Here is a 16800-nt window from a genome sequence, read left to right on the forward strand (position 1 = left end):
CTATAGCGTCATCTTTATTTCCAAGAATGTCTGTGAGCCATATGTTGGTTCTATAAGCATTCTCAGGAGTAACAACGACTGATGGTTGCAGCCCAATGCTTCCTTTGAAAACGTGCCCATCTGTTAGGAAATAGTTAACCACCTGCAACAGGGTAGATAGGAGGGGCTTGTGGAGATGGTGGGTGGAAGTAGAGGGCAAATTGGAATAGCCAGAATCACCATGGCAACCATTTCATGAAATCATTCCTGACATAGGGCTATTTCTTCTGCTTTTCTCAAGTCCTTGAGTCAGCACAAAGGCACGAATTGCGCTGCCCTGGCAATCAACTACAAGGATTGCAAGTAGCACTTTTATTGCTTTAATGTGGGACAGATTAAGGAAAGCAATGGGTGGAATTCCTGTTGATGGGAAAAATCACTCTCCCTAACGTGGAATACGGCTGAAGCTTGGGAAGGAAGTGAGTTTTGATAGATGGCTTGATCCATCTGTCAAAAACTGCCCATCAGTCCACAAATGGAATCAAATCTCTCTGCTAAACAGTATTGTGATTGTCAAGAAATAATCTGTTTCTACTTGGCAGCCACTTTTGTTTCTTTCAAGCCAATGCTTTGAAGTGCCAACTTCTTAAACCTTTCTTCTCTCAGTGAGATGACCTATCTCATGGGCTGGATCAGTTGGGACCTTCTGTTTTAGAATCTATCCCACTGCAACTTTGAGGAAACAAACTGGAAACTCTACACAGTCTCCCGATTTATTTTTATCTTCTATTCTTGGAAATTGCAGTGCCAGGGGCCACTCAAATCAAAGGAACCCATGGGATTTAAAGCTATTAGTGGGCAGATGTCCAGATAAAACTGTTTCCTGAAAGAGTTGTTATGAGGCTGGACAGCTATCCTGCATCAGCATTTCCCATTTGACAAATGTTACAATCCAGGTCTCCCTTGCTCTCCCACTCTCCTTTGCTCTTTTTCTAACACAGAGTCCTCAACATAAGACCACAATTGAGCCCAAATTTTTTGTTGTTAAGTGAGACATTTATTATGAGTTTTACCCCATTTTATGACCTTTCTTGCCTCAGTTGTTAAGTGAATCATTGCAGTTGATAAGTTAGTAACCGGTTGTTAAGTGAGTCTGGTTTCCCCATTGCCTTTCTTGTCAGGTCAAAAAATGGGATCACATGACCTTGGGACACTGCAATCGTCATAAATATGAACCAGTTGCCAAGCGTCTGAATTCTGATCCCATGATAGTTGTAACTGTGAAAAAAGCTCATAAGTCACTTTTCTCAGTGCAGTTGTAACTTTGAACCGTCACTGACTGAACTGTTGTAAGTCGAGGACCACCTGTATATGAAGGGCAGATGCTAGCAGGGCTGTTGATAAGTTCTAGCAATAAACACCCCACTTCTCCTGCCACTTTCCCAGCACTGCTGCTGTAGCTTGTCTTCTCTGCTGCAGCCATTGCCTGAACAGCAGAAGTGAAATGCTCCCAGTTCAAACCGGATTGGCCGATCCGGTAGCAATGGCAGCAGGTGGTTTGGAGAACCAGTAGCAAAAATCCCTGCCCACCCAATCGCCCACTTGCCCGCTTCTTTTAAAAAATGCTTTTAAAAGGTTAAAAAAAAGGCTCCAACGATCACAGCTGAGCAGCACGATTGTCAGAGCCTTTTTTTTACTTTTAAAAGCATTTTTTACAACTTATTCGCTGGCTGTGAATACCAAATGCACCAAATGTGACGTACGCGCCGAATAGATTGTACAAAAATGCTTGTAAAATGCTAAAAAAAAGGCTCTGACGATCACAGCTGAGCCGAGCAATCGTCAGAGCCTTTTTTTTCTTGTAAAAGCATTTTTTTACAACCTATTCGGCGTGCATCTCGCATCTGGTGCAGGGTGCACACAGCCAGCGAACTGGTAGTAAACTGGTTCAGTTTTCACCCCTGCTGAACAGCAATGAACAGACGAAGCCCTGGTCAGTTTGTAAAATGTAATTAATATGGATATATATATTATTCCAGGCATATCAATAACGAATGGTTGAGGGAGCCAATTAAAAACCTCCTTCAGAAGATTAAGGCCCTCATGCTGTTATCAAAGCTGAAAAGCATATTTAAAAGTCTTTCTGAGACTGCTTCTCCCCCTCAACCCACATTATCTCTTTGCAAGAAAAAACTTTTAAGAAGTGTAATATGAAAAGCAGCACTCAGCACTGGCAACCTGACAGAGGTGCAAAGATCTTGCAGACTAGGAGAGAATAGAAATCCATTCCGCATGTCCCATTCGAATTAGCCTCTCCTTGTCTGATTAAAGTTGTTCCAGGCACCCTTGCTTTCGCTCCCTCTCTTGCTCATTGAGGAAGCTGTCCCTATGGAAGCCAAGTGGACAAGCCAGGCCAAGCCAGCCAAGAAGGGCAGTGCCAAGTGACTAAATGAGAGGGGTGTGTCTTCACCAGCCCGAAGTGGCCCGTCCCAGCTTGATCATGTAATCAGCATTGTTAGTGAAGTGTCCATGACCACAGCAAGAGGAAATCTTTACATTTAAATTGGAATAAAGACACATATAGGTTCTCCTCATAGCAGGCTGGGGATGAAATGAAAGAACCGTTATTGGGGACACATCTTCTAATAGCAGTTGGCAACTGTTAGCATCTTCATCCTCTAGTTAGTAAGACGTGAGGATGAGCTCATTGTGTCCATATGTACCCGATGGCCCCTAGACATAAAATAAGCCAGGATGAAGGTAATGGTGATGATGATAGGAGTTTCAAGATGAATTTGGAGTGGAAGCCTGAGAGGTTGCCCCAGCTGCACCTGCTGATCTGCTTTATAGGAATTCCTCTTTTCTTCCCATTATTCTGTCTTTGCATACTTGCAAACACGGAAAATATTACTCAAATATTCACTTCGTTTATAGAAAGGTGGGTGCAGTGCCCCTGCAGTAATTCCTTCTCTCTTTGATATGCATATAAGTGCCACGATTCACATTTCTTGGAGGATGGGAGGCCCATTTTGAAAACAGCACCATCTGCAATAAGTCTGGAAGGAGTCCCAAAAGAACAATGATCTGCATCAGTATCTGTCCATTTGCTCTGGAACAGGTCACCTGTATTGGCCAGTTTGTTTAGAAATCGATCATCTAGTTTATACCTTTTAGCCAATTCACTAAGTTATAGCAACTTGAGCATTGTTTTCTGTACTCTAGATCAGTTGTTCTCAACATGGTCCATCAGGGGACTATGCCATATTTCTAGGGGGCATCAGTTTGCTGCTGGTGCTACGCATTGTATATTTTTTGAAAAACTGTTGGCAATTACGCCTACATAGAATTTTGGTAGCTACTACCAATGACTTTGTCTTAATGCTTTAAAGACAATTAAATTACATGATACAGTTCAGAATAATAAACAATGCAGATGGTAAAAATAGACAGCTAACAGTAACTATGAAAGGGGTTGCAGCAGAGGTGCTAGTCAGCAGATTCTGACCGAGGGCCGGGATAGCTCAGGCTGGTAAAGAAGCCTGTTATTAGAACACAGAGCCTGCAATTACTGCAGGTTCAAGCCCGGCCCAAAGTTGACTCAGCCTTCCATCCTTTATAAGGTAGGTAAAATGAGGACCCAGATTGTTGGGGGGGCAATAAGTTGACTTTGTAAAAAAAAATATATACAAATAGAATGAGACTATTGCCTTATACACTGTAAGCCGCCCTGAGTCTTCGGAGAAGGGCGGGATATAAATGTAAACAAAAAAAAAAAAAGTTCTTAAGAACTGGTAGCGGAAATTTTGAGTAGTTTGGAGAACCGGTAAATACCACCTCTGACTGGTCCTGCCCCATCTATTCTCTGGCTAATCGGGAGGAAATGGAGATTTTGCAGTAACCCTCCCCTGGAGTGGGATGGGAATGGAGATTTTACAGTATCCGTCCCCTGCCACGCCCACCAAGCCACGCCCACCAAGTCACGCCCACAGAACCAGTAGTAAAAAAATTTGAATCCCACCACTGGGTTGCAGAGGTAAATTATATTCATGAGGGGTAATTTAACAACAACAGAAAAAAAGTTAAGAACTCCTGCTCTGGACTAGTAATACTAGGAAGAAATCAGTGTGCTACCTGGTAACTGTTTCAATGAGACATTTCAATCCCAGGGCCAACTTGTCCTGACTATCATTACGCTGATGAAAGTCAAGAAGCAGGTGTAAAATTACCCCCAAGTCAGAGCTTGCTATGTAAGATTTAATTTATTTGTTGAACAAACTGCTGGTTTTCATTTAGCTGTCAATCTTTAAAACAAAGGAATTAATGCAAGTCCATGAAAGGCAAGGCTTATTTAGGGCAAATGCTCATACGGGCCTCCGGTGGTGGATGGTAGCGCTGCCCAAGAAAAAATGGCCAGCAATGAAATAATCAGAAGTGGTGCAGAGAAGCCAGATTTTCCTGGACAGGATAAGATATTGGCAAGCAAAATATAGGAAGCTCAGGACTAGGTAAACCAAACTACAGTACGTAATGTGGCCAAGATTAGCCTAGTGGTTCCTCTGTTTTTCGACAGAGGAATGGTGGGGTGGGGGTGGGAGTGCTGGGGACAATTACAGTGGGAGGCGGGGAGCTCAGGAAAACAAAAGCTTAGCTGTTTTTCTGCCATTCATTTCCCCACTGAAATCTCTGTTCAGTCTGAGAAAAATCTAGGGAGGTAATGGGAGCTGCATAAGATTATTATTTTTTATTTGGTTTTATTTATTTCCATGTTACCCCTGAGGTTTCTGTTTATTTGTTTGCTTGTTTCTTTGTCAGGTTTAGTTTCGCCTCCAACCATTGGTTATTTGAAAGAGAATGCATGAGAAGGACACATGTGGTATAAATGAACATTAGGGTCAATTCATATTGTAAACGTAACTGGCCTTTTAAAAACTCATATGTACCATATTTTTTGGAGTATAAGACGCACCGGAGTATAAGACGCAGCTTAGTTTTTGGGGAGGAAAACAGGAAAAAAGAAATCTGGCTACCAGGTATTCATCTGGCTAGTGTCTTTAGTCTGGTCAGTTTCCGCACATTAGTTCGCTGGTTTTGAGCGTGCGCGCGCACACTTTTTATCCTCTACTTGGGGATTAAAAAAACAGCTTCTAAAGCACAGCTGATCTTTGGAGAGAGAAGCAATGAGAAAAGCAAGCATGGAAGATCGCTTCACTCGCTAGCACCTCGTTAGGGCTGGAAAAAAAGCTTCGAAAAAGCTACATTTGCAGTATAAAATGCACCCAAATTTTCAGCCACTTTTGGGGTGGGGGGTGGGAAGTGCGTCTTATACTTTGCAAAATACGGTAATCATGTCCAAAGAATTGACATTGCTTTTGACCTGTCGGGCAGAACGAGGAAAAGCATGAGGCTGGAAATGCCCTAACGATCTGCTTTGCATCTCCAGGTACCATGAAACGCCCAGTTCAATGGTCACACCCATACCCAGCATGTAGCATAGGGAGAATAAGTCACTGGAAGCAGCATCTGTTCCTTCAAAGGGGTGACTCTGTTCCTTGTTATCTATGGTTGATCCTTGTCACCTCCAGAAGAGTAAGGGTTATATATATCCATTCTTTTCAGCTCCTCACTGTTTCTTCTCAGTCTTGTAAGAGGAATGGGTGCTGCTGTTCCTTGGTTGCTGATAACAGTCTCCCAGCCACATGGTTAAATCCTTCCGGCTCCTTTTCTGAGTCATGTAGCTCAGCCATACTGAACATGAGGCTTTAGGAATGGCAGCATTTAACACACATAATCATGAGTGAGGCCACCTTCACCCTTTCTTAGACTTGATACCGTGTGATACAACTCACACCAGGGTTGTCAATATGGGACACAAAAACAATACTTTGGTATTTGTTAAATCTCCAGCATTTTGATAGAAGGAAGGGGTGTCAATAGGCTCAGTTGTTCAGCAAGGGCTAGGGGGCCTTCATCAGGGCAAGGGGAGTTTTAGAAGGGTGGATTTTAATTCATGGGATGCTTTTGCCAAGAGTTGCCTCCATGTCCCCTTCAGTAGCCACCGCTTGCCTGGGCACCCGGTTTCGGTCACCAGACTGCTTGCCTCTTCCCTTTTTGCCACCCTCCAGCAGGTTCTTGCTCTTTGGCAGTTTGCCTTTATGCCACAGTGGCCGATCTCCGCACCACACGCGCTCACAGTACTCCTCCACTTTCTGCAGATTGGCATAGCCGATCAGATGCATGATGTCTTTGAACCACAGTCGTTGTCCATGCAGCAGGCGGAGATTGGGGATTCGGCACGGAGGCCGAGGCTGCTCCTCCTCCTGCTCCTTCTGGAAAATTTGTTCCAGCTGCTCATTCTCAACCACTTCCAAAATGATTTTGGTGACAGTCTGAGTAAAGCCCTGCTCCTGAGACCTGCAGTAATAAGTTCCAGTATCCTGACGAAAGAGTTTCCGAAACAACAATCCGTATTCTGTCTTCATGATCCGTTCATCTGTTTTCACCTGGAAGAGCCAGGGGGAAAAAAAAGAAATCAAATTAGGAAGCTAAAGAGTTTTCTAGAAATTCAGCTTTATTTAACCAAGACACAGCAGGATGTCAAGAAGTGGGCAATGGCTGGGCTGCAAACTTTCCCACAAAAGTAGACCCAGTCTTTCTTAGGGGGGGAAAAACCCAAACAGATTTGCGAATATGCTATGATTCACATCTTTTCTAACATATATTACCGTATGCTTGAACTGATGCAGCAGTATATGTATGACAAACACTATGATAACAGTATGGGTATGTGTAGAAATTTCAGCGATGCAAAACGCATCTTGCTTCACCCCATAAGTAGTCAAGGCGGAATAAAAAAAAAAGTAAATGCTTATTTCACGTAACTGATGTGACTCTCAGAATCCAGGGATTTTTATAATTGATTAAAAAAAAAGAAAGAAAGTAGAATTACCCTTGCTAAATACTGAATATACTGGTAAAGAATGAGCCCAGAGACTGGAACATCCAGGCAATCTGATAGATATATAAAAGGTTGCCCTTGAGATCAGAGCTTTCATTTCCACTATCTTTTCTACCTCTGTATTAGAGCTTCTGAAACATCCAGTCAGGCTTTACATTTTTCCCAAAACATGCTCCTTATCCTGACCCAGAAGTCTTGTCTTTCCCTCAAATTGCCAGACTCCTTTGGCGGCTGGCAATTTTCAATAAATGAAAACCTTTCTCTAGTTTTGAAATGTCCCCATCTATAAAAATATTCTAATTCCAATCCAATCCTTTCTCTGCCATTAGGTTGTGAATCCTTCAGATGACTTACTCATAGTTGTATGGTAATGATAGCAGTAGCGCCTAGAACAGGGTTGTCAAACTCCTGGCCCACGGGCCAGATGATCACGCACTGGCCACGCCCATGCCCGGTTTAGCAAAGGGGAAAAAAGTCCCGATACATCATGTGACGCCGCCCCGACAACATGAGTTTGACACCTCTGGCCTAGAAGGAATTTTTCTAGAGAGATAGCAATCCCTAAAGCCAGGTATGCCACACCAAAAGCCTGCCTAAAATGCTAACAATTGTTCAGCTATAGCACTTTTGTCCATCTCAAAATGGCTTGAAAATATCTTTCACCTGCAAGAATCTATTCCAGCTGAGTTTCCTGACACAAGCCCCACCTTATCAAGGAAAACACCTCATACTGAAACTAAATAAAAACAGCAGATAGATGAACAACTTGTTAATTTCTTCCCTTCTTTTTAACAATTGACTTGTATTTATTGTTTTATACAAAGAACAAGGAACCCACCAGGAACAGCACATTCCATTAATCTGTGTGGTCCTTCAGAAAGTTGAAGGGAGACATGGGAGGAGGTCTGACACCACTGCACCCTCAGGAGATACCAGCCCTGTCCTTATTAGCAAATAATAGTTTTGGAATGGAACTCAGCAGCTGTGTTTACTTATCAGTTCCCACCTTCTATATCCCAATTGCTCCAAAAAACAAAACAAAACACCCTCCTCTCCAATCATTGTGTATTATCACTTCACTTCCTGGGAATTAGACTTGTCTGGGAAAAGAGGAAAAAGACCTCACACAGTAGGGGGGTGGACTTCCCTATTTTCAATTTAGTCAACAATTCCTCATCACACTCCCTGAAATAGCAATTCCAAGAACCAAAAGTCTAGTGTAGTGTTTAAGGCCTACAAACCAGGAGACCATGGATTCTAGTCCCACTTTAGGCATGAAAGCCAGCTGGCTGACTTTGGGCCAGTCATTCTCAGTCAACCCATCTGACTGGGATGTTGTTGAGGGGAAAAAAGAGGAGAAAAATGAAGCATTGGGTATCTTTGCTGCCTTGAGTAACTTATAAAGTGATAAAGGTGGGATAATCTACTAAATAATCTACATGAGGGCTATCAAACTCACAGCCCACGGGCCAGATGCATAACATGCTGCCCACACCCAGTTTAGTCATGATACCTCACGTAATGCCACCGCTACGACGGTGATCTACATGCATATAACATTAGGAAGAAAACCCTCTCCTTGAAGGCTAATTGCCATTATAAATAGTGTGGAGTAGAATTCAGAATGAAGTGGTAAAGCCAATAACATGTTATTTACATTATATAGAATAATTAATCTGTACATAAATGCTTTTATTTGCCTGTGAACCGCCCTGAGTCCTTCGGGAGATAGGGCGGTATACAAATACGAATAAATAAATAAATAAATAAATAAATAATTCTTGGCCTTTTTTATTTTAAATATTTACAGACTGTCCTTCATTTTGCTTGCATGATATTTCTCTGGTTTCCACAGTACTTACACATATTGTAAAGGCAACTTTATTAATAATTTTGTAATTTTTACTCCAGCTTCTATGTTGTAATTTGATATGCAGGTCTGTCTCTTAAAAAAATATTGTGATTATGGCAAAATAATTTGTGGGAAAATATCCCCCAAATTGTCACACTCTGAAGCGACAATGAAAGTTACAGAATTTTAGTGAGCGCCAGTCCCTAATATATATATGCATTCCAAACCACTGAAATCTGGCCTGAAGATTTAAGAAACAATAGCAGGGAGAAGCGAGGCTGTGCCACTACCCAGAGACCTGCTTCAAAATTAATTAATTGGAGAGCCTATACTTCCTAAATTATTCCCCACCACCTAAGGATGGTCCACCATTTGCACAGAAAGAATGTACGTTTATCTTCCATGCTTTGAGTACAAGTGAAAAATAAATAGAATTTTGGATTTAATAGTGTGTGGGGGGTTAATATGTCATTTCCTGTGATTCAATATTATAAGAACTTGCTGGATAGTTCAGTCTGTTTTATTAAATATTTTATGTATTTAATGAGTTCATCTTTCACCCACATTTTTGTGTATTATTTTTGTAAAGAATTTGCAATGAAAAAGTAATATATGCATAACACTTTAAACAATTATTCTGAAAGTATTTTCTGTCAAAGTATTTTCTCAGGTATTTCACTGTCCTAAAATATATACCCTTTATCACCAAATCTATCACAAAGTAATTCTTAGCTGAGAACTGCACCATAAAATTCAAAGAATAACATTTGAAGGACATCTCTTTCCTTGATCACTTATGAATTTAGGACAAAATATTTATTTTTGAATAGTCAAGCAATGGATAATAAAGTATCCTTATTAGGAGTTTAATGGAACTAGAATTCAGTGGATCTGAACATCAAAACATGTCAGCCGAGAATGGCACTTCTTGTGAAGTGCCATTCTGATCGCCACAAGATAGGCAGAAAAAGAAACCCGCCCCTACCCTTCCTCAATTGATCCTTGACCAGGACTTGTCCCTGTAGGTCCATTCCCAGAGGTCCAAACTTTTTGAGAATACCCCAATACGTACATACATATACACAGACACACAAACAAACAGACATACACTCTTACAATGAGCTCTGAGTTAAGAGTTCTTCATTCCTCATCTTCTCTCCTTTACGTCAACTGCTGTGTTGATACTTGTGTTGATACTCCTGAGGTCCCCAATGTCTACCGTGTTTCCCTGTCATATATTTTTTGAACCCTGAAATAAGCACTTGGCCTTATTGCTATGCACTCAAAAGCCCGATTGGGATTATTATCAGAGGATGCCTTATTTTGGGGGAAACAGGGTATTTCCTTGGTTTCTTCCAGTAGGAAGAAAAGCTAGAATATTACTTTCTAGCCTGAAAGGCAATCAATCTTTTAAGTGTACAGCATTTTTCTTCTTAGCTGCAGATGGCAAGTACCTCTTCTTAGTATACTCTCCACCAACATCACAACAATAATCTTCCCAAACAATTTCTTCCCCACAGAGGGCTTGCCTGCCAAAGTAATTCTTGACTGATAGTCAATTTGCCAATGTCTGAACCCCAGCCATCTGCAGATCAACACTCTGGTTGCCATAGACTGCGATTGCATCAGTAATCAATTCAGCCGTTTTAGCAAACTCACTGAATGCCTCCTTAAGGAGTTCAGGGTCAGTTAGTAAAGCCTTAAACAACTCACATACCCATATTGTGATGGGGTGTGGGGAACAGCTATAAAAATAACTTCCAAGACTTGAAGGCCCATAACAGCTGTTTCATGTTATTTAAGCTCTATCCATCTTACATTCAGTAGGATCCATAAGAACTGTACTTCCTTCTCTTTGGACCACTGTCTTGGCAATGATGGCCATGAGTAGTTTATTGACAGAAGACATTCCAAGCTATTGTATTGCCTCCTTGAAAAGAAGGTACAAATCAAGAGAGGAAAATGCTTTATACTTAGTAGGCTCAGTTACATGATAATCTATTTTCTTTTATTCAAGTCCGGATACAAACCACATTTTTTCCCCTAGCCCAGATAAAGCCAAGAATTTTTTTAAAAAATCAGATTGAGGAGTGAGAGCAGTGTCAAGGTTCCAGAAAAACCTCTTCTGCATAAAGAAAACTCAGAAGCCATTGTCTTTAAGAGTTCTTTACTAGCATGAGGAAACTGGCACACGATGAGTGAAATTCCAAAACTGAACTTCCGGATTCTTTTCCCAGTTATACAAACCCCAAGAGTCCCACCTCCCTGACCCCTTTGATGGTCACATGGTCCCACATTCTCCCAGTTCATTTGAATATCTTCTCGCCACTCTTCCTGCAGATGTGAACACCATCCGACCTTGACCGCCTGAAGAATGTTACCATACCCCTCAGCCCCCCTTCTTCCCCTCAGGGGAAAAATGTGGCAGCGTCTGGAAACCTAAAGTCTAGTATGGTTTCCAGGCCTGACAGGCGTCCCCCCTTGGAAAAGAAGCTATATCCTAGGAAAGAAAACAAAGAGTTGATAAAGAAGAGTGTCAATGGTCTACACTTCCCTTCTACCCCCCCTCCCCTCTCCAAGAGGTTTTTTAGATTTGTCAGGGAAAGTGTCATGAAATTGTTTAATCAAATTGTCCGCATTTACTTTCCAACTTTTGACCCAAGTAGATTCAGATAATGGATATCCCTTCCAGTGGACTAAATATTGTAATTGACCTCTGTATAGTCTAGAGTCAAGGATTTTCTTGATTTCATAGTGGGTTTCACCTTGGATTATCAAGGGTGGTAAGGGAGCGGCAGGTTGAGGTCTCAGACCAGACTGTCTAGCAGGTTTTAATAAGCTGGTATGGAATACCGGGTGTACTTTCCGCAACATTCGAGGGAGCTTGAGTTGGACGGTAACGGGATTAATAATTTTTACAATGGGGAAAGGACCCAAAAACTTTGGACCGAATTTCCTGCTGGGTATTCTCAACCTCAGATATTTCGTAGATAAAAAGACTTTATCTCCAATGCGAAAAGGGGGTTGAAGGGAACAGTGTCTGTCAGCTTGGGCTTTGTAATTCCGAGCTGTTACAGCTAACGCCTTTTTTGTATTTTCCCAACCTTTTTTCAACGAATTCATCCAGTCCGTTAGGGAAACGGAAGTGAGGGGTTGCACAGGGAGTTCAGGCATTGGAACGAAGTCCATGCCAGAGGTTACTTGAAAAGGGGTTAACCCCGTGCTGCTGTGTACAGCATTATTATATGCGACTTCTGCAAATGGTAACAAATCTGACCAGTTTTCTTGTTGGTAATTTACATAACACCGTACGTATTGTTCCACCAAATAAACTACTAGCGGAATTAAAATCAGCACTCACTGACAATGCTTGGTTTAAAGAAAACTTGCCACACCTCACCTTAAAGGATGGGATACTCTGGAAGGGAACCAAGATTTATGTACCCGTCGCTATGCGGCTGCCTATACTACAGAGAAGCCACGACTCTCGCCTAGGAGGTCACTGACAAACCTAAAAAACCTCTTGGAGAGGGGAGTGGGGGGTAGAAGGGAAGTGTAGACCATTGACACTCTTCTTTATCAACTCTTTGTTTTCTTTCCTAGGATATAGCTTCTTTCTGATGGGTATTGATGTCTATATTGTTCAACGTAAGCCTCAATTCTGCTGAGAAAGTAAGCCAGGTGGTGTGGATTCCCATCAAAGGTTGGTTTGAAAGGGGGAGGGGTTGGATGAGGGGGTGCAGGTGGGTTTAGCTGGCCTGCTTGTGGTTGAAGAGGGATTTGGGGGACGGCTATTGCTGTTGTAGATGGTTGCTGAGTTGTGAAGGGGGGTGGAATTTCCCCTGGCTGCTGAGAAGGAAGTCCTTGAAATGCTTCAGCTGCCGGGGCAAATATCGGCCTGGGACCCCCAGGAAAGAAAGGTGCTGAACTGGCTGGTTGCCATTGGTATTGGATCCGCCCTTGTCCAGGATAAAATGCCCAGCCAGGAGGAATAGAAGCAGCTGGAGGCAGCGCAGGCCTCTGTTGGCGGGAAAAGTCAATTGGAGGGGGGAGTTGCGATTCCCCCCAAGTCCCTGGTGCTGCCTGAACTCCCTCCCATCTGAAGGAGGGAAGGGAGGTCCTCCTGCGTTCATCGGAATGGCTTTGAGCTTCAGTAATTTCTCCCTCTCTGGTGGGAGGGAAGGTGAATTTAGGCTGAGCTAAAGGCTCTCGAGGTGGGTGAGCCGAGCTTATACGAGGCCTCACTTCCAAATGCTCAAAAGTTTCAGGGAGGTCTAATAGGGACTGGGATTTCAGGGGGTTTCTCAGGTCCCAATCCAGTGACTCTCCCGATTCTCCGGGTTTTACTGTCCTCCAGTGAGGTTGAGAAGAGGGAGGGGGCTCTCCATTCCGCCCCAGGGAAATGTTTTCTCCCGAACGACAGCTTATCCATGAATCAGAGTCTTTGGGCCGTGATCCAAGCTGACAAGCAGGCTCTACCACTTCGGGTTTTGGAGTCATATCTTCCGACGGGAAGTAGGTGATTTCAACTAAATTGTCAGATTCAAGCTTCTCTGCTACTTCTACGTTTTCAGCTTGCTGCCCTTCCATCTTCACTGGGTCTTTGCACCGCTGTGGAGGTTGCGGAAGCTGGGGCCCAGCACCCCCCTAACAGGCCCCCTCTGAGCGGAGGAGAGGGTACCGTTAGCAAAAGAAAATTAGGAGTTTTGGAATAATGTCAAGGTTCCAGAAAAACCTCTTCTGCATAAAGAAAACTCAGAAGCCATTGTCTTTAAGAGTTCTTTACTAGCATGAGGAAACTGGCACACGATGAGTGAAATTCCAAAACTGAACTTCCGGATTCTTTTCCCAGTTATACAAACCCCAAGAGTCCCACCCCCCTGACCCCTTTGATGGTCACATGGTCCCACGTTCTCCCAGTTCATTCGAATATCTTCTCGCCACTCTTCCTGCAGATGTGAACACCATCCGACCTTGACCGCCTGAAGAATGTTACCATACCCCTCAGCCCCCCTTCTTCCCCTCAGGGGAAAAATGTGGCAGCGTCTGGAAACCTAAAGTCTAGTATGGTTTCCAGGCCTGACAAGCAGATCACATCCACCAGTAGCTCTGCCTTATGACTGGAAGAGGTTGAGGGGACCTTTCTTATCGGTTCATCTTCAGTAACCAAGAACTCCATATGTACTTACAGCCTGAAGAGAAGGCAATTTTATTCACAGACATGGAACAGAATGAGAAGGGGTACAGCTTTTGCAGCTGTATTGCAGATTGAATTTTAGTAAATAAAGATCTCCCAGACCCCCACAATGCTCTACATCAGGGGTTTCCAACCTTGGTCCCTTTAAGATGTGTGGACTTCAACTCCCAAAGTCCCTCAGCAAGCAAAGCTGGCTGAGGAACTCTGGGAGTTGAAGTCCACAAGTCTTAAACGACCAAGGTTGGAGACCCCTACTCTACATAACCAATATCTGTTGTAAGAAAACAGCCAAGACAAAAAAATTATGTGGTACTTATATGACAGAAGCAGCAGGAACAATAAAGTGCTAAGGTGACTCATATATTTACATGAGAGAGCATGTGTTTGTGTATACTTAGAGGGAGAAGATATCAAGAAAATCGCCATTAAGAAAACAAAAGCACGAGTGCCTCACCTCATCTCTTAGCTCCTCTGGAGATCTGCGTACAAACCATTGCACTGCAGCTTGGGGTGACTTGGGGATACACTCCAAGAAGGTACTGTTGTGCTCAGTTCCATACACCACCTTCTCCTCAATACTGTCAAAGTCATCCACTACAAAAACGCAAAAATGAAAGCTTTTAAGAATTATTTGTCTGAAATGGTATAGAGTTTCCTGCCTAAGCAGAGGGTTGGACTAGAACAGGGGTTTCCAACCTCCCTTTAAGCTTTGCTGGCTGAGGGACTCTGGGAGTTGAAGTCCACAAGTCTTAAAGGGACCAAGGTTTGAGACCCCTGGAATAGAGAGATATTTATCCCCCATCCAAAACACTAGTACTGAGTCAAAATTCCCAGAATGTTTGCAGGATTAATTCAAGATGCCAAAGACTCCAAGGTCTCCTCTCTCTCCCAATATTCCAGTGAAGATTATGGTTTTCTGTTTCTCTTTTCATAAAATAGATGCTGTCAAAAGCAAAAATTTGACCCGTGTCCCTGTGAAAATGTCTGTTTCCATATACACAAAGGTTATTATTAGTGATAACGCAGCAGACCTCTTACCTATTTGTAACTGATCTTAATGCTGCCATGCTCACCTTCTCCAGTGTTCTTAAAAACCAAGAATATGGCAGGTACCCCTCCACAAAAGTCATCTCATTCCGTCCCACTGCTCTAAACATATATTCCCAAGTTTCTTCACCTGTTAGGTTTTGATCCAAGCACTGGTGCATGGGGTTCCCATTCTGGATGTCTTGCCTGCGAAAGCGACGTTTGCCCGATTCCTGGTATCTGGTGCAAGTGAGACCATCCCAGGCACAATACGGGTCCCGTGCCAGGCAACATTCTGCACAGGCGGTCCCGTAAGTCTCACACTGATGCAGTTTCACTTGGGCAACACCGACCCGTGAGCCCACGTAAAGCATTTGCTGTCAAAGCAAGCCAAAGCAGGGTTAATCAGAGGAGCACCAAATCACCTTGGAGCTGGTATTTTAGTAGCAGCCTCATGTTGATGAAAGGAATAAAGCACACAGTGAAATTGGTGGGCATTTTTTTAAAACAGGGAGCAAACCTCCCACTCAATAACACTGATGGTATTACCTGGTTGGGTAATGAAATGTCTGCAAGTAAATAACCATTCTCAGAGAGTACCCAGGACTCCACGCAACAATACACGAGCACACAATAGATTTAAGCTTAATGTTAACCGCTCCAATCTTGATTGCAGAAAATATGACTTCCATAACAGAGTTGTTAATACTTGGAATACACTATCTGACTCTTCCCCAAATCCCCAAAGCTTCAACCAAAAACTGTCTACTATTGACCTCGCCCCTTTCCTAAGAGGTCTGTAAGGGGCGTGCATAAGAGCACAAGCGTGCCTACCGTTCCTGTCCTATTGTTTCCTTTCATTATATCAAATTAATATAGTTATTAAATACTCATGCATATATATATATATATATATATATATATATATATATATATGCACACACACACACACTTATATATTGTATAATTATTTCATGCTTATGCTTATATATACTGTGTGACAAAATAAATAAATAAATAAACTCTGAGCTACAGATATTCTCTTCTACTGGGACATCTTTTGTCTCTATCAGAATTTCCTCTGCAATTTTCAGAAAACAAAACTGCAGTTTAGCTTGCTAAAAGCACCCCCATATGATGATGCTGACCCTACTTGAAGCCAACTCCAAACCTGTCTAATTTCAGACCGGCTTGTCTGGAGAGTAGGCTGCCTTACTCCTAGCAGTGTTTTGGTTCAGTAAAATGGGAACACATGTGTAGCACATGAATACATGTGCTGGATTGTGCTGCTGCTGAGTGGGAATTGTGAGGGTGGGGGGGAGAGGCAACCTTCCTGGCTCATTTTGTGGGCTCAAGTGAGCCTTCACTCATTCCTTCCCCCATACCACTGAGGGTCAATTCCTACATCCTCAACTATGTGTTTATTTCCCTTTCTCACCCCCTTCTCATCCCAAAACTCTTAGAGGTCCTGGAATAAATGCCCTGTCACAAACTTGTGATATGCTTTTGTTCTAGATATGTTTTTAAATTCAAACAACAAATAATGTCTAGGCTATCTAGATAATTTATTTTTATTTTTCAGTTCCATCCCTTGCTTTATCTTAAGTTCCCATAACAGTAACATGGACATTGGAAACAGTGAGAGGCAGTTTTCCTTTTGCTGTGAAATGGAGAACTGGAAATGTTTGCTCCTTTAGGACAAAGTTATGGAGCAAATACTGACTGACCTATTTTTTCTAAGCTATCCTACTGATCAGGGGGCAAGAACACTGATATATATTGAACACAGGA

General features: G+C 42.6%; 1 protein-coding gene across 1 annotated transcript in view; it reads right to left on the bottom strand.

Annotated features, from left to right (window-relative positions):
* Positions 1–4219: 4219 nt before the first annotated feature.
* The window catches only part of SEMA3G (semaphorin 3G), a 114267-nt gene continuing 101686 nt past the window's right edge, over positions 4220–16800 (bottom strand). Inside the window, exons 14-16 of the mRNA XM_058168255.1 lie at positions 15161–15386; positions 14438–14577; positions 4220–6479 (exon numbers count right to left, since the gene is read on the bottom strand). Coding sequence (XP_058024238.1) covers positions 5985–6479; positions 14438–14577; positions 15161–15386 — 861 coding nt within the window. The 3' untranslated portion in view covers positions 4220–5984. The remainder of the gene's footprint in view (positions 6480–14437; positions 14578–15160; positions 15387–16800) is intronic.

The sequence above is a fragment of the Ahaetulla prasina genome, chromosome 2 (assembly GCF_028640845.1).
Source record: "Ahaetulla prasina isolate Xishuangbanna chromosome 2, ASM2864084v1, whole genome shotgun sequence".
Taxonomy (NCBI): domain Eukaryota; kingdom Metazoa; phylum Chordata; class Lepidosauria; order Squamata; family Colubridae; genus Ahaetulla; species Ahaetulla prasina.